At 41.0% G+C, this 26,009-nt stretch overlaps 1 protein-coding gene across 3 annotated transcripts in view; it reads right to left on the bottom strand.

Annotated features, from left to right (window-relative positions):
• The window catches only part of ARID1B (AT-rich interaction domain 1B), a 319,934-nt gene that overhangs the window by 45,770 nt on the left and 248,155 nt on the right, over positions 1–26,009 (bottom strand). For all 3 annotated transcript variants that reach the window (XM_032185764.1, XM_032185765.1, XM_032185766.1), the window contains exons 8-9: positions 20,304–20,483; positions 13,475–13,802 (exon numbers count right to left, since the gene is read on the bottom strand). In XM_032185764.1, coding sequence (XP_032041655.1) covers positions 13,475–13,802; positions 20,304–20,483 — 508 coding nt within the window. The remainder of the gene's footprint in view (positions 1–13,474; positions 13,803–20,303; positions 20,484–26,009) is intronic.

Here is a 26,009-nt window from a genome sequence, read left to right as displayed (position 1 = left end):
TGTTTTCCTTCATTTGCAATCTACCCGAAGCTTAATCTGCACTTAATCTATTTTCTCTGCAAAACAAGTAGCACCAGATCTAATTGTGACTTCTGAGCTAATGCAGAAGTCCACGTATTTGTAAAGAGGGGATGACATGCAAGATCTGGTCATCGTTAAAAAGCACAACAAAGAAATTGTAAGAAAGAAAGAAGAGCACTGACAGTACAAAGAAGCACACAAGTGATCGCAGCTGCTGAGCAGTGTCTCTCATAGCGGGATGTCTTTCTTTAACTGGGCCCAAAATCACCAGTAGGTTAGTGTGGTGCCTCCAGCTGCCACACAGAAGTCACTCTGTGGCACTGAGCACATTGTGTTGAACGCTTGTTGGTATCTGATTTAGTGTCTCCTCAGAGTTGCCATCTGATGAAGGATTTTATTGTCATCTTCCTCAGATTTCAACAGGCAACTGACTACAAAATGGAGCCCGGAGGTAGGTCCAGCTTAGCTATGGACCTCCCTTTCTCAGAAGGACAAGAAATGAAAACTCAACTTTCTGTATGGAAACACATCCAAGATACAGACGTGGGGCCTCTCAGCCAGGTCTGTTCAAGGGACGGGAGGGATTCACAGGGGAGCCTCAAAAGCAGGGTGCTGTAAGAGAGGGGCCTTCCCTCAGCTCCACTGCTTGGGCGCGCTGCCAAGGGCCGGCCGCAAGGCCCCAGGCTGGCAGCATGGGACAGAGAGGTGACAAGGCAGGAGTGGTGCTGGAGGTGTGTGGAGCCCACAGTTGTCTCCGTGGTCATGTGGGGTGGGAAGGGAGCGGCTGCGGTCTCTGCGAGGCTGGCGGTGCTCCCGGGGCGGGGAGCGGCTGGTGTGAACTCGCCATCCTTGTCCCAGCCTCCGTGATGGGCCACCAGGGGACACCACCAGGGAGACCTGCAGGAATGAGCTCTGGTCGGGAAGAGCCGCCACCAAGTCACACGTGTCCCGGCAGCCACAAGCTTGCACCTAGGATTATTTGGACGCCTCTGCATTGTGCTGCCTGATGCTTTCCACAGTACTGTGTAAGGCAGCGATTTCCCTCAGCTATCCAGCCTTAGGCACTGGACCTGAAAAATTACCCTCTTACCGTGACCTGGCCACCTGAGCAATCGGCTGCTGAGGGGAAAAAAAAAAAAAAAAAAGAAGAAAGGAAAAAAAAAGGCCCACAAGATCATGGGAGTTTGCCATTCTCGCTCCAGATCTTTAACCTACATTGGTTTTGCAACGAATGCACTGTAGCATCTCCAGGGAGTAATTTGTGTAAACATTTTAAAAGGAACATTTTTTTTTTAATGCTGACACACTGCTAAGGTGGCTACTTGATTACAAACTGTGAAAATGACTGCGTTAGGCTGCGCTCACAAATCACAGTGTACTGACCAAATTGCCCTGTGCTTATCTGTGCCAGGTCTGCAGCACGACAATATTTCCTCTCTCTTTTAAATGTCAAAGTATGATTTGGGGGGTTGTTATTTAAACACACTGACCCGCACAATAACTAGAAGTACTTTATTTAAATCTGCCTTGAGCTGGGACTAGCCTTAAGCGCTTATAATCTGTCATACTTTGACACCAAATGGATTATTATAATGAGAGTAATTCAGGAGTGAGACCTGCAAATGCTTTCTCCCTGGAGAATTGACACGTAAACATGTGCATACAGATACATATGCTCTTTTGTTATGGATTTTCCTTCTTGCTGTATTATGAGCTCCCTTGGAGAAGTGAAACCATTTCTGTCATCGGGGGATAGGGGAGAACTGGAGGAGGGAGAAGAGAGCAAGGGAATATAAAAAGCAATGTTGCTTGCTTTGCTCTGCCTGGAAGTTCATCAGTGAGTCATCACTGTTACCAAAGGCCAACACACACGAAATCTGAATACTGTCTTGAAAAGCTATAAAAAGGCATTAAAGGCAATTCCCATGTAAATAAAACAAACACATTCAAAATACCACATATGAAAGCTAAGTATCTTCCTCTCTCGTTAGCTGCTACTATAAATGTACTAACCTGGATTTCCATTTCCTCCCTTTGTTCAGCAGGGAAGCTCACCACTTGCAATAACAAAGTTTTAGAAAAGCAGCCATGAAAGCTGGTGATGTGACAGGTGTTAGCTCTGCCATGAGGCTTTTGATGAAATCCATTTTTCAGGTTAGAAGGAGAAAGAGAATTTTATACTTATGTGTGTGCATGCGTGAAAAGGGAGGCCAAGGCTCTGAAACGCACATGACACTGACAAAACACCATGAAACAAAAATGAAAAATCATACAGATTTGTACTCTGTGTGTGTGTCTGTCTGCTGACACCTGGTACACAGAATGAACACCAGACTGTTCTGTACAATGACAAGACCTAAAAGGCAATGCTAAAAATGGGGAATAATTTTCTAGCATCATAATTATATGATAGTGCACATCACCTTGTAATCCACTGCATGCAATCTGACCAAGTAAACTGCCTTTTCTTGGTCTGACTGATCTAAAGATTATTGCATAGCATACATTTTTGGAAGAATAGCAGAAATAGCTTTTCTAAATATACTCCTTTTCTTCTGATTATGCAAATATTTTTGCCTTTAGCATCATCATCATTATTTATATTTCACTAAGAAACAGCCAAGGAGGGAAAAAGAACTAAAAAATTAGTTTCTCCTATCAGACTGATTTGATGCTTAGTCCCCTCAGAAAAGCAGCCACAAAACTGTATGTTTGTTTATGTGCTATTATCATCACATTAACCATTTTTGCAGTGAAAACATCTGCCTGACAGGCTACCTTTCTTGACACTTATTTAAAGCCCAATAAAACATAAGAGTGTCACACCGCATCAAATACTGGAAGAGCAACAGAAGAGGCATATGTAATTCATGAATATTGATGCTAATAACAATACAGCTACACAACATTTGTACTGCTGAATGCAAGTTAAAATCAGAATAAATGTCTCTATCCCATTTTACAGATAACGAAAACTGAGGAAGAAATCCAAGATTAGTAAGAGTCTAAAATACAGCCAGAAGAATACGAAAGTAGTTGAATACAATGAGGAAAACAGCACAAGCCCACAGAAACAAATCCTTAACTTCATTTGATCCTACTGATATAAGGGTGTGTGACTGAAAGACATGATGGATATTTAGTGAAATACAGTAGTATTTTTTTTTTATAGAGCTCCTTCTGTGTTAATTAGTCTTTTTGGTCTGAATTTCACAGTGACTGCAGCATTTGGTCGCCAGTCTTCAAACCCCCAGGGATTCCCTGAAATGCCTTTATTAAACAACATTCTTACAATTGCAGCAAGACCTCCACACTTGAGTTTATTTGTATAAGAACAAAGTCCTCTGTAGTCATTGCAGCCTCTGCTAGATAAATGCAATATAATGCTGTGTGACAGAAAACACAGGACTACTGAAAAGCAGGCCAAGTCCAATGGCTTGTAATCCCATCGAAGCTCTGCTCTTAGTGACCCCTGCCTACCTGCCTGACAATGTGGATTTAAACTGCAGCTCTCAAGGCAGCTGCTTGCACCTGTCCCCTTCAGATAGAATGTCTCTGCACTAAAAGGAGATGCATTTCTGAGCCCAAGTGTGTGATGGGTGAAAGAGGGATGCTGTACAGCAAGCAGAAGCATGCAGAAACTTTTTTTATATAAAAAAAAAACAAAAAAAACTAAAAAAAAAAAAAAAAAAAAAAAGGCCTTCTATGCATGATGCAGCCAAGCTGAATCAGAATGGCATGAAGGGTGATTTAGCCCGGTGTGACTTGATATCAAAGTGAGGAATGACTCATATGACTCTCTCACTATGTACCTTCTATTTTTGTGCATGTTTATAAATAGCTTTATTAAGAAGTCGGAAGGCCCTATGAACTCTCTCCCAGAATGATGACTTGAAAGTGGGTAAGAGTCTGTTCCCAGTACACTCATAGCTAGGAGGTCACCAAAGCGTGGTGCTAAAAAGCTACAGGAAGCTAAGGACACACTGTGTATTTCATCGATTCAGGCTCCTCTGGTGTGGCACCACCTCCGAGAGGCTTGACTCCTGTGCTCCCTGCTCTTTCATCTTGGGATGTGATTCTCTTGCTGCCTCTCACCTCATCCTTGCAACGCTCAGTCATATTCTCGTACTGCTTTTGAGCACCACTCAGCTCCACTGAGCTCACTATGCTGGCAACCAGCTGAAAATCTAATAAAATCCTGATCATTTCATGCCAGCTCCTCAATGTATCTTTTCATAGTAAATGTCATCTGGCTGACAGCACGCTGAACACAACTGTGCATGTGCAGCAGCATGGAGAGGAAGTTCTCCAAAGGGATTTCCCAGCAGACACATTTTCACTTACCTATCTTTGCCCAATAGCCTGGAGCTATTACATGTTTATCAATATTATTACTACCACTACTACCATCAGTCTCAGCATTTTGGCACTCCAGACAGTTTCACAACAGCAGTGTGGTGCATATGTCAACATAGTTTCAGCTGGCTCTTTTCTTCATCTTTGGCTCAGAAGATGCCTGAAACCTACTGTGACAACTGCAACAGGTATTTAATGTGTTAGTGAAAATGGTGGTTCTCATAAAAAAAAAAAAAGAAACAAGAAATAAAATAATAATAAAAAAAACACTACCTTACTGCTGTTAACTGTTTAATATGATTCTTACAAAGTTACTTGTATGGCAAATTTGAACAGATGCTCCCCAGCTGAGCTCTATTACTGAAGTGAAGGGCTCTTCCCATTCATATTTCCCAAGGTAGCATTGCTAAAAATTATTTAATGTTCTTTCAATGATCACCATTGTAAAACAGCGTAAAACCTTAAAACCACTGTAAAACCTGAAACCCGCCTACCATTTTTTATGTCTCTCACTGTCTGTTGCAAAAACCCTAGACTGTTCAGTCACAGCCTTGTACTTGCAGAATATATGTGCCAAATCACACATGGCAGTCATGGCATTAGCTTTCTTCATGAGTCCCATTAAACAGATGGCTATTCTCCTGTTTTCTTCTGACTAGTTCTGTGATTTTAACTAGTAGACAAAAAGACAAACAAAGTGAAAATCTGGTTTCCTCACCTGAAGCATTTCTTGCCAACCAAAGAATGAGCATTCAACCTAAAGTTCTCCTGTATTCTTTACTTTTATATAAAAAATAATTAATGAAATACTGCATTCTTAATACCCTGAAGATCATGTTTTGAAGTACAGAATTTCTAAGTAACGTCTGATTCAGAGGCAAAATGTTAATAAACTAGAGCCCTACACTGCTATTTTGTTTCAAAACAGTACTTCTATAGAGGACAACAGCTCTCCTAAATAACCAAATCAAGCCAAAAATAATCCTGACATGATAATAATCAAATTAGAATTGTCTCTGAGACGACTGAAAATTCTCATTCGTGATTCTGAAAATCACCCTTCCTTCCCAACATACTCCCACTTTCACAATTTACAAATTGTTACTTTCCAAAGGAGGGAAGGAGTAGGACTCTTGAGGTCTGTGGTTAATCTCTAATGGCATGAACAGCATACAGCAGTCTACTTGATTGATGAGTAACCAAAATAGAAAAAAACGTCTCCCCAAATCACTGGTTGCCTGCATGAGCTCTGCAGTATGGTGACATTCAGGGCTCCAAAATGATGGATTTACCTTTTAGTGAAACAAAATTCCAGATAAAAACATATTTCTCTCAGTCTCCCACAAAAAATGGCTTTGGTTGGCTCAGCACGTAAAGTTTCTTCCCATCCTTACACAATTTTATCAGCGATTTTGAGCCGATCTACAAAATGCATCTTCATTAAAAAAAAATAATCAGAAAAGAGTTTTTCCAGCTTCCCCTTTGCTATAGTAAATGCATACAAGCTAAGTCATGCTTCACCCCTCCTAATACATTGCAGAAACAATCCAAGTATGGTTCTGCTTCAAAAAGCAAAACATGAGGAAAGGAAGTGCCCTTTCAAAAAAACAAAGAATAAAAACCCCATAGCTTGATCTAAACGACTGTTTCTTGTGAAGACAGAAGAAGCATGGGCCTAGAAATTACAGTTACAGGAATCATTAATATTTGGACTTCAAATCACACACAAAGTTGACACAGAGAGAAAATATCCCACCCCTTGCTGCAGCCACCCCCAGGTGGAGCAAGCGCAGGAGGTGCTCTCAGCTCACAGCAACACCATACAGTCACTTCGGGCAAGAGGCAACAGTGCTTCATCCAATTAAACTATACAGGGACCCTTTTTATTTCATTTTATTTTATTTTGGAAGCCAAAATGCAGTTTCACTGACTGGAATTTATTGCTTGGATATTCAAAGAATACCAGATAGGAAGGGAGGGCTTATTTCAATGAAATCTGTCAGGATCCCTAAAGAGATCTTTGGAGGGGTGGGATGGGGGGCAAACAACCCGACACCTTGAGGCTTGGGAACTGGGAATGGGCTGAATTTGAACAGGAGTGATTCCTTCCCGGTAACTGCATGTGAATGCTAACTAAAAGACTGGGCAGAAAGAGCCTTTCTGCCAGAGGCTTATTTCAAAGACAACAGATAACGCACCCCAGTGCTGGCTCCAATTATGGCTTCCAGTCCTATCTTGGCCTCGTTTACTTTGGGGATTTCACAGTGGGCAGCCTTTCATCTAGAAGAAGCCTGGTTTGAATAAGCAAAGAAACTTGAATGAGTACTTAACCTTCCTGCACTCCAGCGCACTTCCCAGCAGAGAACAGCACCTCCAAGCTTAAGAGGAAAAGGGAAAACAATGGAAAATACATGCTCTCTCCAGGGATTAAAGACATGAAGTTTTATTGTAGCACTTCAAGTCTTCCTGCTACATAACTACAGCTTTTTAAAATCACAATTAGAATTTTAAACTCAAAGTTTCAAGATCAAAAAGGCTAGACTGGAAAATACTGCATAGAAATTGACAGGATCTAGGATGTTAAACACCTGAAAGAGTTCTGTTTTTTATTTATATTATTCTTTTTTAAAAATTTATTTGCAATTTTCGCCTTGATCTTTTTCCTTTTGACATTTTAATGCACCGTGTCCATTACTATATTTCCTCACCAGTACCTTCTAGTCCATCAGCAGTGCTGCATTACCCTGCCGTTGGAGAAAATAATATGGAAAAAGTGCTTTGCTGGCACCAGCGACATGGAGTATGAATTATACATACATAGCAGCAGAGAAACGCTGATGGAAGGTTAGGCTGTGGATGTGTGCGAGCGTGCGTGTGCATATATACACACACAGGCTGTAAAGAAGACATATAGAATACATGTTTTTATCTTATTTACACTAATTTTAACTGTCTCTGTACAACAGAAACCCTCTAATATCATTGCAGCTTTTTGAGATCAGTTTGAGGACTGAATACAAACTTACCTATATTATTTTCAGCTCACCACGATGAGGCTGTAGTATGTACTCTCACTGTCCTGAACAAGTACTGAGAGCCAGTCATGGGCTCCTGGCATGGCTATGGGCTTAATTATCCATTAACTATGGACAAAACAGTATGCCTTTTCATTAGAAAGGAAAAACATCTGATAAACTTAAGATGATAAAACAAATATTTTAAAGATTTCATTTTATAAAGGGATGGATGTAAAACCTATTCATATACAACTGCACACATTCCTCATGGGTAAGACCAAAAGCAACTATGTATTTTTTCCTCAGGTTGTGGGATCTCTGCATGTGGGGTTCTCCCAAAAGTTTCGAGGCTATTGGCCTTGGAGTCCTTTTTATACTGAAGCTGAAGGAGCTTGTCAAAGACCTACACAAAGGGTAAGGAGCCTTAAGATGATGGCAGTGGGCAGGTTGCTGCACTAGATTATTCTACCAATCTCTTTGCTTCCCCCCTCGCCAAGTAAATAAGCAGCAAGAACTAAAATCCATAGGCAATCTGTCCTTCCAGTGTCCTTACACAAAATGCAGAGAGTAATCCTAGAAAGACTGCCACTAGATTGCCACTCTTGTCAAGTGTCCCCCAGGACTTTACTTATGTCTTTACTTCTCTCTTGATACACCTAATACCAAATTCTAGCACAGTATAGAAAGTTTTGGGTTCTGTGACTGAAGGGCAGATTGATCAGCTAGTATGATCCTGCAGCCCTTGTTTTCCCTGAATTTGGGGGAACAACTCACGTCAGAGCCAGCCCCGTGGCTCCAAGAAGCCTTACTTAGTGGTACTAGACTCTAAGGGCTTCAGTGCTCCTGAGGACTTGTCAGGTCAAGCTGCCAGTGAACTAAAAATCTGGAAGTTAAAAAATCTACTTCTCTGCAGCTGGACGGGAACTTCAGAGTTTTTATGTTTTAGAATCACGGGAAGCACACACGTATATGTATCATCTATGATTACTCACCTTTTGTAATGCACTTTGCTCAAATTATGGTGAACCAACTGCTGAGCAGTTTAGACAGAACCACATTTTAAAGTGCCTAAAAATATGTCAAAGCAATGCAACACCATAGATTACTACAGAGACCGAACACCATCTCTCAGGTGGCATAGGGAACAGTGAACAATAATGTTAATATCCATCTTAGAGTTAGCAACCCGATCACCAGGATTTAAAATGGCCAGAGGTTGCAAATAGCTAAGCTGGATCCCAATTCCTCTCTTTAATAAACTACTATGTCTAAATTGTCTTCTCTAAAATCAATGAAATTGAATTCTAAATTCATTCAATCTATATTTAAAAAAATTGCTTTAATTTACAAAATTGGAACATGCAATCCCAAGAAGCATATTAAAATAGAATTCACTGAGTTCAGAAACACTGCATTCAAAGATAGGATTGCTCCTCTTGTAGGCACATCAAAACTCATTTTAAAGTAATTAGTTCAGGTATTGATAACTGTAGTTGCACCAGCAAAAGGCTCACTTACCCATCCAGTTGGATGTGTACTTTACTGCCAGCTAGTACAGAATTAAGTCTTCCTAAGGCCACGCTGCTTACAGTGTTATTAGATGGCTATTTCACAACCATTTCTTTTTCATTTCCATTATACCACAGTCACATCTTCAACTGCTAAGACATACTCCGAATGACACTCCCTGCTGGCAGAGACGTACTGAACATGATGTTGACAAGCATGTAGCTCCAGAAACGTCTATTGACTTCACTTGTCAAACTAACAATCAATTCTCTTAACGTCTGTACTGCGCATTTACTGTTGTAGTAAACATAAAAGCTCACAGTGAACACACAGTTCCCAGAAGTTTCAAGATGGGCATCCACAGACTGAGGAACTCGTAACTGGCTAGAGTTTAGAGAAGATACTGGCTAAATTTGCTGCCCTTCACATCCCCACTAGCAGAGAAAATGCTATCTTGTTTGTTTAAAATGCTTGATTTTACTGAAGGATAACTGCGTTGCAAGTCTGTACACACATAAATACTTATATATCACTATAAATATATCTATCGTTGCACAAACTATAGTGTGCTAAAAGATTTAATGTTTTGAAACCATCTTGTCTTTAGAGGTCTCCACTGAGTTGTGACCTCCAACAACAGAACCAGCCCCTGATGTCCTGGGCAGCGCTAACAGAAGTTAACAAAAGTATTTGCTTGGAGTTCAGTGGATGTATTAGGCCCTCAAAGTACAGTCTGTATCAGTCAACAGGTGTGTTGCAACCAAGACACAAAAAGGAAAACAAAATTTTGCAGTTTCTTCACACTGTCTTCTTGAAAATAAGCAGAAATACAATACAGTGTATTAGAGAGTTATTTTGCGTTGCCTGTTGCAAACTGTTACCCAGACCATGCTTAAACATCCTTGGCAGTGTGAAACTACAGATATTGCTGGTCCAACAAAGAGATCTCTGAAAGACTTCTCTTTCTTTTAGCCTGACGTGAGATCTCATGTGGGAAATGCTGGCCTGGGTGCACAGGAGGCTAGTACATTGTAAAATTTTAGGTTGCAAGAAAGGTGTTCTGTGGCTGAAGGAAGCAATCCAAACTTAACATAGAGCTGATCTCCTGGTGAGGTCAAAGGCTAACTCACATGGTGTAAACCTACCATCTTCCACATCCACTGCTTCTATTTTCATATTTTTATCTTTCCTAAATCAGAGTAGTGGTCTGTGCTGATGATGATGCCTAGGTATAACCAGCTGACACTCAGATCTTGATCATCCAGCCCTTGTTAACTAACATTGATTTTCTGCCCCAGTGGAAGTGATTTCATTCTGATGCATGCCATTTAAATTCATTTTACACAGCTGCTTAATGTGGCTTGGCAAAGCAGAGGCAAACCAGCTTTCTATGTCTAAATGAGACTCCTGAGTTGGTAAAGGACAAATCCTGTGGATTAGCAGCTGAAGATAAATTTCTCTCCCCTATTGATACTTGGCTACTGATTCAACAAGTTGACCTTGAAGGGGATCACCACCAACTTGTACAGAAATACTGCTGTGTAACCATGACTCTGACACAACCATTTCATTTTCCCCTTAATTCCACATAGAGGGGTGTATTTTGTGGTAATGAAAACCCAACAGTTTGTGAACTCCACAGCTGAATCTTATCAACTCAAGACATACAAAGAAAAAGGCTGGATATTATTCAAGCATTTTGGCATATAACAGTAGATGTCTTTTCAATTAGAGAAAATAGCATGGTGCAAGTTTTCTCCCATTTCACTGATTTTTGCCTTTTAAACAGAAGAACCAGAAGACTTCTGTTTTCATTTTTTGTTTTGCTTTTTTACTTTTTCATGTGCACTTACATATATGAATGATGTTATTAATGAAAAGAGAAAAAAAAAAAAACAAACAACAACAACAACAAAAAAAAACAACACAACACAAACAAAAGCAGCTATAGAAAACTGGTGATTAAAACTTGTTAATAACCATGAAGGCAGCAGTAATCTGGGTATTACAGATTTCCTACGGAGGTAATAAATGAAGTAATCTGATGGCAGGGAAGTCCATGAAACATGAATCTCGAGTGAAATTAGACAAGGTTGTGAGCAAGCAACAGGATAGAAATCCGTGCAGATACATTCTCCCTGTGCTTTAACTTATAACATGGTTACAAAATCATAGTTGGAAGAACTTTGCTGAAAAAACAGTAGCTACATTTCAGGGCATGTTTTGGTCCGAATACCTAAGGCTCTTAAAAATCCTTCCAGCTACTGGCTGAAATTTTTCAAAGATGTTCACACTCAATTACAGTGCAATAAAACTTCAAAGAAATTTCAAAACTTCAAAATCCCATTAAGAAATCCTGTCATCACTTCTGCAGTAGATCATGTCAGAAAGGTATCACACTTTGGGGGAGTGGCTCACTGCTGAGACCATAATGACGAAAACATTAACAAGTCAGGAGAATGATGTTTGCACAGCCCTGCTGCGAGGCAAAAACATGGGGTGTCCGCCAGCCCTAGCCTGGCTGGGATAAGCAGGCGACCTAATGTATGGTGGCCTAAAGCAGAACAAAAGAACAGCCTCTTTGGATTTGCTCGGTATCACAAATACAAATCACTGACAAGTACTTTCTTTCCATGTACAAGAGAAGGAGGACTTGCAGGAATTGCCAGAAGCCATTGTGCTTTCTCCCCTTCAGATGACTTGAGATTGAGGGGAAAACAGTGTGCTTGCAGCCTTGTGGCATCTGAGGGGGGTGACAGGTTTTGCTCAATTTGCAGTTTATAAATGGCCCCATATATAGCCAGTATTTGCAATAGGTATTTGATGACTGCATTTCCTCTACAGGTGCTGGATCACTGGAATGAGCATTCTGTGATGAAAAGGCTCCGAAATGGTGTATTTTTGCCCAGGCAAAGCTAGAATCCAAAAGCAGTTCTACAAAACTGACTTGGGAGGAAGGTGTGAGAGATAGGAGTGGCGATGGGTTAATCTAGTTTTTGATCAAACACAACACACTATGCCCGAAGTGTAAGCTGAATCACAACCAAATACCTTGTACTTATTACAAACCAAGTCTTGCTGCAAACACCAACAAATATGTCCTTTTCCTTTCATTATGTGATTATAAAGAAAGCGTCCCTGCAGCTGCAGCGATGGCCCATTTATTCCTTCTTGCCTGACCTATCAGCTTACAGCCTAACCAGCCAGCCAGAAGCAGACTCCTGTAAATCTGACCAGACAGGCCCGTTAAAACACCCACCACAAGCAAGAGACTGCTGGTTCACAAATATCTGCAGAAGCATGGTCTATTTTAAAGGAGCGTGGTTCTGTCTCTCAGAAGAAGAACATGAAGTACACTAAATTTACTGTTATTGTTTTAGAAGTTTGCTGTTGCTTATCGCTAGAAGCCACCTGCCTTCCAAACTCACAAAGCAAGAAAGCAACAGATAGGGGGGACACATTAACTTGCTATTTTTGTTTCTACATTGTGCCTTGGAATCACAGCAACTCTGGCGTCCAGAAACACTGGTCTTGAATAATAAATACCTGTATGTGTGTATGTGCACATGTGTATGCATATGCATAAATGAATGCAAGATGCTCGATATGCACACGCATAAACTCGCCTACCAGAACAGTGCAACCAGCTTTGTGTAATTCTCAAATGTAATGGAACATCTTTTAACAGAAAAAAAAAAAAAAAAAAAAAAAAGATAATAAATACAGCAGGAATTATTTCAGTCCGGGGAAATGTGGAAATTACTTCATCCGAAAATTTCCCAGAAAATATGATTTCACTGTAAGTACTCAGTCATCTTAATAACCATGGACAGAAAAATGCCTTTGCCAAAATCCACGCACAAATGGCAGTGTGCAGTTATGCTGCTCAAAGGGGAGACAAGAAGCCAGACAGTGGCTCCAGCCTCCAAAATCCTGAATTTGCAGGTTCTCTCATACAGATGCATAGGTGGCAGTTATCAACTCCAGATAACTACACATTGATTTTATGCCTCCTTCTGCCTTTCCCCTCCAGCTGCTCCCCTCAGCATGCCTGCCTAGGAACAGGAACATCCCATAGAAGAGAACTGTCACCGTGGCTGCCACTCACACGTGGGCAGTAAGCACAAGACTTGATGGGCAGCTTCATAAGCCTCCTTACTCCCTGGCAAGGGCAAGCTGCCAGGGACGTGCTGGCCCTCTCTCTACCAAAGATCAAATACACATATCCAGCTCATGGGTTTCAAGTTGTACAGGGCTTGTTTTCAGCTCCTAATGTCACCACAGCCCTGTGGGTTTTCCTAAAGCCTACAGTGCCAAGAACCAAAATGGAAGTGGCTCTCATCTTCATCATCACAGCTGCTTTTTGAGAGTGTAACTCAAATATCCAATGGCATGCTTTCCCCTTGCATTTAAAGAAAATATTCTTCCCACTTACCATCTCCTCTCAGAGACAGGGGCACAGACAGAACGTGTATAAATGCGTATGTGTGCACCTCTACAGCATTGTTGCTTCAGAAATGATAAAGAAAAGCACTGCCACTCGTTTCAACTCCTTTCACCTGGTTGCATACCTGCTCTGAGCGGAGTTCGCAGCAGCCTGCATCACTGCAGCAGCCGCCTCCTGTGCCTTACGGTTCACAGATGGCATGGGTGGGCCCATCCCGGGGCCTCCCTGCTGAGACATGCCAGGAGAATTGGGGGTCATACTGCTCATGTTTCCAGGAAATGGTCTGCTCTGCATCCCAGCTGATGGCATCCGTCCCAGGGGCATGGTACTACAAGGCTGGCTTGGCCCCTGTCCATGCATCTGACTGTTGGCATTTATACCCATGCCGGGTCCTGGGCCACTGTAGCTTGTGTTGGGCACGCCAGTGTATGTTGGTGGTCTGGAGTAGTTTCCTAAACAAAATGATAAAAAGAACAGAGAATAACATTAAGCTTTTGAGCAAATATTTCTTTTTAGGACATCAGCAGCCGCAGAAGTGACACATATGAACTGAAGGGAACCACGCAGGACCCAAGTCAGAGCGACTTTGTCACCGTGAGGACAGGCACACAACGAACAAGCTGCCCAAAGATGCTGTTCTGATTCCCCTGAGACCCATCTGGATAAAGTCCTGAGTAACCTGCTCTGATCTTACATCTGACTCCGATTAGAATACAAGGTTGGCCTAGAAAATCTCCTGAGCACCTTTCCAACCTGAATTATCCTATGAACATCATTTCCACGTACCCTTCAACATTTTCTGCCTAATAAACATCATGGGATAACAGCAAATACAGAAAACCGTGGCCTCCAGAGGGTTAACAACACAGCACACAGTACAAAAACGCCTTGTGCAGTCGAGATACACAGCATGTAAGAAGCCCATTACAAAAGCTCAAGAGAGAGACTTACTTTTGTAATTTTATGTCCTCGTTCTTCATCTTCCTGCAATTTCTGCAACAGGCTATTCTCACTGGATCCTTGCTCCTAACCGTTCTGTCCATTTGTGTCGGAGATGCTCCGGACTGACCTATTGCCAGGCCCTCAGGAACATTCCCGCTCCCTCCCACCCTTACCCTGGTGAAAAGCTTGGCTCTGCCAGCAAAGAGCGTCTTAGCTCACAGTGCAGCTCTTCTGGGGAAACTAGTATTACAGGAGTAATCACCAATACTACAAAGATGCTAATATAAAGGGGTGCCTTATGAGGGATGGCATGAAAACCTGGCTGACCCCAGTCTCCATTGTCACAGGAACAAAGTACCCCACTTTCAGCAGCTTAAACTGAGTACGTGATTACCTGAGTACTGACTTTCCTATCATATTGAGAGCTAAAAAAAGAGTAAGTATGGCATTCAGTGTTTTAGAAACAAATCCAAACAGCATGAGAAAAGAAAAAAAAAATGGTAAAGATACGACAGAAAAGTATTTTAAGAGACGGATCGCATTACACTACTTCAGTCATCAGATTTGACTCGTCTTTATTTCCATCTCATCCAGATTAGTGGAAATGTGACCCATTCCCTCCCCGCGGGATGCCTCCGAGCAGAGTTTCCTGACTACCCTTAGATATTCCCACGCTCGTTTGAGGGCGGCAGCCAGTGGACTCTTCCTGAGCGTGGAAATCAGCTACATCTTTCCTCAGGCCTCAGCTACCAGGCAGAGGAGTCAGCGGCATGCAACTCCTGTTTATATTTGAAATAAATATATTCATTCAGCATTTGAATGCGCACATAATTAATTCATACGCTCCTGCTGCTGTGCTTTGGCTAATCCTCCCCTCCTCCCCACCCAGCAACTGACTCACTCTGGTACAAGTTCTCTTCAGCAAAAACATGTGTGACCTACGCTTTCCAAGGAAATGGAACAATGCTTCACTTCAGCTTTAGAAACCAAATTTGTCCATGCATTTTTTTTTTTGCAGAAAGGTCCACGATATGTGGTTTAACAGAGATGAAAGGCTCCAGATTCAGCTGTGCGCTGACTTCAGACCGCCCTGCCTTTTCTTCTCCTCCTCTAGGCTCAGCTGCTGCCAGCTGACCGTTTGCTGTGCAGCGAGCCATCGCTCCTAACCAGAGTTTTGTTTGCTGAGACCTGCCCAAGCCACCCCTCTGATCCAACATATGTGCTTGTATGTGCCCACAAACCAAAGGGCTCGTTAGTTTCTTACTGCTCTGCTTAGTGTTAAACCTGTAACACAGAACTCGGATGCTGCTCTGCTTTCCCAGTTGCTTTCTGCAAGAAAAATACAACGCAGTAAGATGGAGTATATGTACGCTCGAGGATTACATGCACCCAGTTAACACATTTTATGTACGTGCTATTAGAAACACTGCTTCCAAAAGTGAAGCAAATGCACTCCCTGCACTAGCAGACCTGATATCCATAATCACTGGGAGCTACTGTCAGTCCAATTTACATAAAGCCAATTTGTTTTGTCAGTTCAGCTCTACAAAGTACAGTTCAGCAGCACACTTGGAGGAGCAAACACCAGTGCTAAATACTATTGCTGTTTTGATGCTATTTTGAATTGGGACATAAAATCTCTTCTTTCATGTTTTGGCTTCTCCAGCATAAGCACAACAGAGAAAAAAAAGCAGTGGAATCTTCTCCACAAAAATATGTGGCTCGGTTAAAATAGCTCCTAATCATTCCTCTCCAGGGATACGCGTCCAAGAGCACAGGGAAGTGGTATCTTCTCAGTAAGGAAAACAAGTTTCAATGTTTTTTTCCATGTTTTTTTTTCCTAAGCATTTCCTCAATACCTCAAGTACTCGCTATTCTTATACCTTTCCCAGACCACAAAAAAAAAAGGCAAAATAAAAGCCAAACAAAATACAAGAGGAACTGCCAGGAATGAGGAGCGCAATCTTATTTCCATGTTTCTCTAATAGATTAGTAATTTGTTGGCAGTGGCTTTGACAGAAAACAGATGGATGCAGCATTAAACACAATGAATGCAGCAGATGCTAGGCCAGCCCACATCAGCTGGACGTGTCAGGCAGCCAAGTCCAAGAGCCCACACTTTTCAAGTGGGTACAAGCCTGGCAACAGCGGCTGTACAATACCACTGAACAACTCCTCCCCTCCATATCAAAGGGATTTTTGATTCCAGCTCCCCCAACCAGAGCAGAATTGTGCCCACAGACACGGTGTCTCAAATGAATCAGAAAAAAACAACATGGTAACTGGAATCAGGAGGAAAAAAAAGCAGCATAGTGAAGATAAAACATGAAAAAGCCTACTAACAACCTGCCAAAGACAGATGTTCATGCTTACTGCTGAAACTTCAGTCCACTTTGTCCAGGTTTGCTGAACAAAGTGCTCTGATACCTTGCCATTTCTAGGGCAGCCAAAGAGAGGGCAATGTGAGAACTGCCTGCTAGCTTTGCTCTCTGCTTTAGGGACAGAGGTCACATTCATGGTATTAAAAATAGTATCTAAAAGACATTTTAGAATTGTTTATATGTTCACTTAACCACCAAGTTTTCCCCATACAGATACAGACAATTAAAATATATTGTGCTGAATTTCTTGTAAAGTATTTCACCTAGGGGGCTTCAATATGTGTGGCTGGTTTTTAAGTCTTAACTCCACAGCCTGTAGCATGTGTGGGACTGAACTCGGAGGCCCAGACTCTCAAGATAGTTAGGGCAGCTCATCCTTAAGATGCTACCACTTTGAAAACCTAGGCTCTTGAAATCAGGGGGAGCAAGATACCAGAGTGCTTCTGTGAAATGAGTTCAACATTAAAGTTACAGTCCAACATTAAAGGTTACAAAGCACAAATACGCATTCATATTACTTTACCACAAACAAAAGGGCGTTTAACTTACCGTGAAGTTTAGGGGTTTGGGTTCAAATACATTCACTAGTGGTTCTTCTCTTTGTTATACCCAAACAGAACAGTGTTACTGCTGAATTCAGCAGGAAAAGGTAGGGAGATGGGATGCATTTCCGACAGCTTTTACTGATCTGCAGTAAGTTTTTTCTCTGCCCTAGTCTTAAAAGATCCAACTGACTGTAGTATCTGACTGCTCTCCGGAGTGCATTTAAAGGACATTTTGCTGTGACAGCAGTTTGATACTCGGGTCATAGTCCAGAGCTTCATTAGCTCACAAGCTAGATGTTGCCCAAATACAAAACAGAAAGGCTGTTTCTTTCAGCTCCGATTCTCACTTTGCTTCTTTTTATTCTTGGGGACAGAAAACTGCTGGGAGTTTACCAAAAATTAAACTACTGTTCTGTACTCTATCCTCCTGTTTTATATCACAGACATACAGAAGTGTGCAGCCAAAGCCATTTTTTATTTTTGTGGGAAATGCTTTCACAGCATTGGGCTAGGTCCCCAGTCCAGAACTGCTTCCTGGGCAAATATGTTTTACTCTTCTTACAGATATAAATGTCATGTAAACATACAAAGAACAAATAAATCAACTATATGCATCTGATGGATCATTCTGCTCTTGTGAACTGTGGGTTAATTCTTCCAACTCAACCTTACTGGTGTAGTCTTCACTACAACGAGCAATTCCATTGCAGAGAAAGACAGCAGACTTAAGTGTTACTTTCCAGGACTGAACACAGCAAAATACAGTATTTACATGTAGACTATGTTTAAACTCAACATTTAAGCTTAATGTCACAAAATGCTTTGACACATATATAAAAATATAAGTAGTCCTGTCCAACTCAGCTAATGCTTAACAATAATTTGGAGGAAGGTCTATGTGAGCAAAATGAGAAAAGCAAACAAAATCCTTGAGAATGATTGTAGTTTAATAATTTAAGAAGTAGTTTGCAACCCAGGTGATTTTTAATATATTTGTTATTTTGGCAATAAAAAGTAAATGGGGATACAGTATTATAAATTCATCAACACTGGCATATAATTGTGCTTTGTAAGAGGGTATGTTAGAGATGCAATTACAGATTGCTTTCATTAAAAATGAAAAATGCTATTAAAATCTTAAATCCAGGTAAGTACATGACTGAAATATCACCATATTCATCCCAGTATTTTATTAATGGTCACATTAGCCCAGTGAAAACGCAGTATTCTTCTGCTCTATTTGTTACCTGTAGAGCTTAAAGCCTGCAGGGCCCTAATTTTATGATGACCAGTGCATGGGATCACCAGTACTCTTCGAGAGCTGGCAGAAGAACATGCTTTTCATCCATCACACTATTCACCAGACCCCTCTGAAACGGCCTGTTAATGACAATGATGCTCATTTTCTTCCTGCCCCTCAAGTTCACTTTTTAATAGCCGTTTCTTCCTGACCGCGACCCATAAAATCATTACATAGGCACTTTCATCTACAGCGAGAGGAAAAGAACTGCTGAACTCAAGCAAAAAAGAAAGTAGTATTCGGCGTGTTACTTAAATGCATTGATTTAGTACAAAAACCTTTCCACTCAATCAGTGTGGATGGCTAATGTTTTACTGCACTTGACACCCACTATTCCCATGGTTCGGAATCTCAGCAGCAGCCGTACAGCTGGAAGTCAGGATAGCACATCATAAATCCACTGGATTTTTACCAGTTAAGCTAGTTGCTCTCTGTGCAGATAAAAATAAGCACTTGGACAGCATTTTATGGCCACAAAACGCTTTCCAAATAAAAGGAAAGCACCAGTCAACTGGAGTTGGGTAATTAATCTTCACACATGGCTATAAGGCATTGCTAGCCCCATTTTACAGTTAAGGAAAGCAAAGCAGAGAAATGAATCTACTTGCCTAAGTTGAACGATGGAGTAAAAGGCAGAGCCAAAATTAGAAAGTAGGAGAGTTTGGCTTGTAGCCCTGTGCTCAGAAGACTAAAACAAATGCAATCCAGAGATGAAAAAGAAAGGAACATTGCATAGGGCAGCAAGACGCCCTTCAAACAACAGAACTAGTTCTCAGAAACCCTGGAGACTGAAATAGCCATCCTTGCTAGCACGGGCAAGCCACTGGGCCCTTATGGAATTTCCCATTTCTGGTTCCAATACTTTTTGAGGATTTTCAGTAAGAAAGAAATAGTAGGAATTGCTGAAATACGAGAGGTTCTTGATGTACCTTTAAAGAAAATACTTCCCCTTATATATTCTGCAGCTTGACTTGAAGTTCGTTAAACCTCTAAACAGATGCATACTTTATAGAGGTTATCCATTAAAGGCAAAACAACAGACAAGTTCAAGGTTGCATGCATTGAATGTCCAGGGGCAGAAATTGTTTCTTCTGTTTTTGTTTTAGTCCTTCAACAGTTTTGTCAAACAAGCAAAATAAAAGGAACTGTCTCTCTCAGTCTGAAGGGTTAGTTAAAATTCACAAACCGTATGCATTAGAGCTCAATATTATATTCCCACAGTAGCCACTGTATTATTATGCTCGTTAGAAGACTTTAACCCTCGCAGTCGCTGCACTATCTCAGATTGGCCTTGGGATTCCATCTAAGAAAAGAAGTCCTATTTTGGGATTGGCGTTCGGACCCTTATTCCATGTGTGGTCAATTAGACATCGCAGACATGACATGCTAGGCCTCCTAAACAATGGCCCTGGCAATGCAACAGATTCATCACTTCCTTGATCAGTTTATCGTAACTATTTTTATACAAAGGTGCTAATAACAGAAACAGCTTCTTCCACAAGGTGTAGCACCATCTCTGAATGTTCTGAATGACTTTTTTAATGTTTTTTTTTTTTTTTTTGTTGTTTGTTTGTTTGTTTTGTTTGTTTGTTTGTTTGTTTGTTTGTTTTAAAGGACAGGGCATGGGGGTGTTGGGTGTATGTGGATTTTATTTATTTATTTATATTTTTAATAAGTCACATACCTACCTGTCTTCTTATATACATGATACATCTCTCATTATTTTTTTTACAAGCACATACATGTATATGAAATTATGATACATATTAACAGCAAGGATTTTACCTTGTGGTCCATACTGGCTCATCTGAGGCCCATAAGTACCACTTGAATTACTCTGCTGAAAGCTACCAATTCCAGGATGCACTTGTCCTCCAGGTGAGGGGTGTGGTGACATGGAAGGTCCAGTTTGTTGAGGTCCATACTGTGACATTTGGGGGTTCCTCTGTATGCCTGCCATAAAACCTAAATGGAAAAAAGCACCAAAGTAAAATTTAATATTAAAGTGACTGTTCTTTATTTAAGAAATCCTTGACATTCCAGAGACAAACAAAAACCAAACAAAACTCCTTAGTTATTTTCAGACCAAAGATATCCAGAAAACCAGTAGTGTTCATACAACAGAAATAAATGCACCTCAAAATCAGCAAAGCTCTCTTAGTAACCACAACTTGTATACAAGCTTCACAAGCTTTTAGTTGTAAAAGAAAGATAGGGGAGTCCTGCTTAGTTACAAATGGCTGCTGATTTTAAAACTAGAATGACCTCTAGAAGAAAACAAAAAAGGCAAATGTCTGCATTAATAAATAGTAGTGAATTTGTCTGATGACTGTTGATAGTAATATCATAGCTTCCAAAAATATAGTTTGCTACTAAAATGCATACCTTGAGCCTACAAAAGTCCACTGTATTTTTTTCTATTGCCCACACATTCTCAGAAGCTAAAATTTCCCTTTATGTGAAAACCAGCCAAACCAGCCAGAAAAAAGGTCATTTTGACATGTATTTGTGCCCTAGGACCTTCCTCCAGTCTGTCACCAGCATGTCTGTACTGCATTCTCTCTTCTTTCTCCTTTCATAAATGTATTAATGAATCCCAATTTAATTTAAGGTTCAAAAGCTGCAGCAAAGACCTAGTAAAATGCTATAAAATCTGGAAACTTCATATAAAGGAACAGAACCAACCCTATTAAATGAGAGGCAGAAGAAGGTTTTTCTGTTTATTCTTTTTAGTTTTCGTAAAATGGGAGAAATCCTGCAATCCTGCCCATGAACCATCTATGAAGGGATGTTGGTTTTGTAGTATTTCACCCTGTTAAGTTTTAGTGTTGCTTTCAATGTTGAAGAGGACGTACTGAGGAGACAGTAAGTTATTTTCCTGTTTCTTGAGGAAATCCACTTTCTTTCCTGTTCTGTTCGCATATTAAATTTCATCTTCGTATTTCTGTGGGGCAAAACAGGGGTATGCAGAGGCACGGCATTTGCTCTGCTGCACCCGGCTCCACGCAAGGCCTCCTGATGGCTCGCCCTTGCCCAGGGGAGCATGAGGTACCACACGTTGCTGGGAGGTAAGAAAACGTGCACGAGCAAATCTGCGTTTGGCCTGCCTTGAAGCTTGTCCAGGCACCCCTGCTTTGCCACAGCAGAGGGATGAAACAGTGTTTGTGGATGCCTGTTTCCTCTTCCCTCCAGTGCTTTAAGTGGAGCGTGTGTGCGGAGGGATGAAGCTGAAAGCCGAGGGAGACACCCGGCCTGTCAGCACTGGTTGGGCCTCTCCTCCCATCGGGTAACAACAAAACCCCTGACAGTCAGCGGACAACTGGAGGCTGCTGATAGGAATGGTTAGAAAAAGCAGAATAAAAAATCTTATTTTTTGAACTACTTGCATTAGTGTGATCAAACTAGCAGCTGAAAACACAAAGGTACTACAGCTGCTGTGACTGGCGAGCTGCCTCCGCCACCCATGGGCCTGCAGGCAGCTCAAAGACCTCCCTTGAGGAGAAGACCACAGCTCTGGTGAGCACGTCCCAAAGGGGAAGGGTTAAGTTTCTTGTCCTAGCACTGCTGCCACTGATGTGACACCAGGTGAAAGACCTGCCTTGCTTTCTCCATGTTGCTAGCCTGTTTGCAAGCCAGTGACAAAGCGCTTTACACAACAGGACAGGATCTTGAGGTTGTACAAATGAAAAAAGTGGTGTGTACTTCACCAGGAATTAGGAGCTGAGTTTAAACAAAATATATAGTATATAGTTTTTGAGCCCTCCACAACCTTTTCTTCCATTAACATGTTTCTCCAGCCACCAAAACTCCATCAGAGACAGTAAGCTCAATGCCACAAGTTGTAAGGAAAGAAATGAGCACGAGGATGGCCTTGCTACAACTGGTACACACTTCTTTTGTACTATGAACAATTCAACTCATAACACGCTTAAACTCTAACAACCGTAACTTTGGGTAGAATATACACAGTTTTCCTGACCTCAGGAAACTGTGAAGTCAGAGCTCGGCACCTGCTCTGGAGGAAGCCCAGCTGTGCTCACTGGGAGAGGGCAAGCCAAGTAACTGAAGGAGAAATGGAGGCTTGGAAACTAGTAAATATTGGCATTCACACTTCTCTACACTTCTGTAAAGAAAAACTCATATCAACTTCTCCATTTAGCTTGATTTTGAAACAGACCCCTCTTTTCTCTAAAATAGTTCTACTTTCACACAAATCTTATTATAAAGCCTATGTCTGCTTCTGACAGTACTGTAACTAATTTAAAAACCTAATACAATCGTATGTCTGTAGGAAATAAATGCTCACATTCCAGACACACACACACCATATATATATTACACTCACGGGATCCATTTAAATGAAAAATTTTGTACTGGTCACACTAAGTTTTTTATTATAAAGATAGTAAACTCAGTCCTGTATCTAGTAAGAAGTGAGTGTTTTCTGTTCACCATGGGCCTTTTAATCTATGAGAGAGAACTCTGCAAGCATTGTGTTAGTGATAGAAGGTTTTCAGCCCAGTTATCACAAGCCATACTTTTCTTAACACTGCAAGGATGGATGACACATTGACAAGCTATAGCTTGCATGGGTTGTAATGATTTCCAGGTGATGCTGAGGAACTGCTAGTCTTTGAGTCTAGTGGAGAACATGGACATCAGTTTTAGCCAGCTCTGCTGTTGTCAGAACAGCTCCTGAAGGGACTGGAGTAATAAATGGAATAAATGTTTCCACCCCAATGACCTCTTCTTCAGGAAAATTCTTCTCATCTGTTTCCGATGCTGTGGAGTGCACTGCCAGGCTATGTGTACAGTCATAAATAAAACACATCAGGTGCACTCCCTGGCCTAGAGAGCGGTGTGGGACACTTGTGTCCATTTGGCTAAACCCCTCCACTCAGTCCTGGCAGTACTGTCCATGTGCCTCTTGTACGCAGTCCTTGTTCTGCTTCATCTCTGCCCTGGGCTGTGGCTCAGGAAGCACACACAGGCATGGGCCAAAAGCATGCCATGCCAGTAATTACACAGCAGAGATAACTGTGTGATACTACCCAGGCCCATGCTCTGACTACAGTTTATACAGATGCTGCAGCAGAGGTGGAGCAGGTAAGCTCTGGGGCTTGGATTAAAACAAACAGAACAGGCTCCTTAACTGCATTTGACATGAAGCACCAGTGTCATCATCCCAGAGGGTGTGAGACTGTGCTCAAATGAGGTTGGCTTTGCCATCTTCTCTTGAGCATGGACAGGTGGAGAATTAACAAAAAAGGAAGCCTGAAATGCAGGAAGAATATCTGTGCCATATTACTGTCTGTACGTTATGTTGAAACATGGCCTTAAAATAGGATCTGCTCCAACCTCTTCCCAGAGAGCAGAGGAGTTATTTCAGTTACAGATATGACACGGAGAAGAAGGTAGACCAGGTCCATAATGTGATCTGAATTCCCTTAGAACAGAGATGACTCTATCCTCATCTATCTCAGTGAGGGCACAGTAAATCTTCAGAGATCAGTGCATGTGTCTGAAGCGCTTCAAGTACGTGCAGAAAGCTCAGATGTCTGAGAGAGAAAAAGGGTTCCTGGTCAAGACGTTAACATGCTTGCATCAGAAAGAGAAAACAACATCAATTCTAGAAATCTGATCAGAAATGAAAGGGAGCAGCTGGCATACATTCATTTTTCTTTATTTACACACATTTTCCCTAGTGTTCAACTTCATTTTATAACCGATACAAACAGAAATAAATTTTCTTTCCAGAAAATTAGATCTAAGATAAAGTTTACTTTTGTAAAGAAAGGAAGTAGGATTACATTAGAAATGCACTGGAGTAAAGGCGGTGGAATGATTAAACAGCCAGACTGCATCTGACATGTCAACCTCTATGACAACAGGGTGTTTTTTTCTTGTCATTGTTTTTTAAAGAAATTGATAGGAAACAGCCAGGAGTTAGGGCTTTAAAAATTGCAACAGCAACATGCTCATCAGTGAGCAAACCTACTCCCTTCCCCTAATGTTAGTGATAAAAGAGGTACAGATGATGCTTTGCTTGCCATCACAACAAGAGATTACTTACCAAGAAAACACTTGAGTGGAATTCAGCAAACTAAGCTATTTCAGGAGTAGCTGAATATATTGAGCCTTCCAGAAGTACTCTCATATTCTAGCTATTTTTATACTATATTCATACACCTAAAGAAAGATCTTTTTATTAGAACCCAATTGAAGTTGTAAAGCCATCTTTGCTTATTTTTTTCTCAGTTACAAATGAAACAGTAGCATTCTATTAACAATTAGCTCACTATTATTAATGATAATGCGTTTGTAAGTTCTGATAGAACATACATACAATGTTTCAAAACAGTCACATAGCAGCATATTTATCTTCTTCCTTTTTGGCAAAACGCAGAGATATAATACACAATAGATAAAGCTTATGATATTTGTGAGCGAAGTGTTTCTTCTCCTTTGAGGAGGAAAAAGACAAAAATGAACTTCCCAATGTCCTATGTATTACTAAACACCTTTTAGCACACATCATATAGCTAATATCATATACGGTGCCTTTGTAAAACATCTGAAATCTTTTTCCCTTATGCACAGATATACATAAAAGAGATTAAAAACAGTGAGTTACTAGACTTTCAAGAAATTATGCACTAAGGCTCTCTTAATTACATTTGTACAATGACCAATACAAAATCATCTGCTGAATACAATCTCTTTAGCATTAACCATGAAAAAACTCTATAGAATGTGCTGGGTGTTGATGTAAAGTCTGAAATGGATTCTTCTGATCTTTTAAAGTCTTGGCTTGAATATGAAAAAGCCCTTCCAGGAAAGCAAGAGCTAAAATGCAAAGGAAGCAACTGCAAAGTAACAAGTTATTGTACATCTGCTGATAGACAGTAACTCTCTACTGGCACACACTTAACCCACAGTCAATGAGAGGTCTTTTGATTTAGCCAGGAGTAGTTCATTGATTTTCATGAATGACTTAAAACTGAAAACACACACAACACTTATTCATTTTAAGCTCAGAAAAACTTTGGAGTTTACAGCAACAGCAGATCATCATTAAATTACAAATCTGATAAATAAAAAATGAGGTAAGATACAACTTGCCATGGTACTTTGCAAAAAAGGTACTTACATGAGAAAAAAAAATACTTCAGGCTATTGCTTATTGCTCTTTTTAGCAAGGTATGGCTAGTGGAAGAGCATGGGACCAAAACAACCCAGGAACAATTCTGAGCTGGGCAAAGGAAAGTTCCTCTTTTCTGAGGGCAGATGCTAAGGAAGGGGCTAGGCCCACTTACTGCTCTGGAAATCATGGAGTGAGGAAAGCAGAAACATGTTGGATACATTTTCTAAACATCAAATAATTACAGAAAAATAACATGAAATTCTCTACTTAGCGGTCAGCTCAGAAGATTTAAATCTGAAAAGAGAGTTGGTTTTCGCTACCGATAAAGGAAAAACTTGCAGGAGGTG

This window comes from Aythya fuligula, chromosome 3, assembly GCF_009819795.1.
Source record: "Aythya fuligula isolate bAytFul2 chromosome 3, bAytFul2.pri, whole genome shotgun sequence".
NCBI lineage: Eukaryota > Metazoa > Chordata > Aves > Anseriformes > Anatidae > Aythya > Aythya fuligula.
Note: the sequence above shows the minus strand (reverse complement) of the source record. Positions and strands in the feature narration are given on the sequence as shown.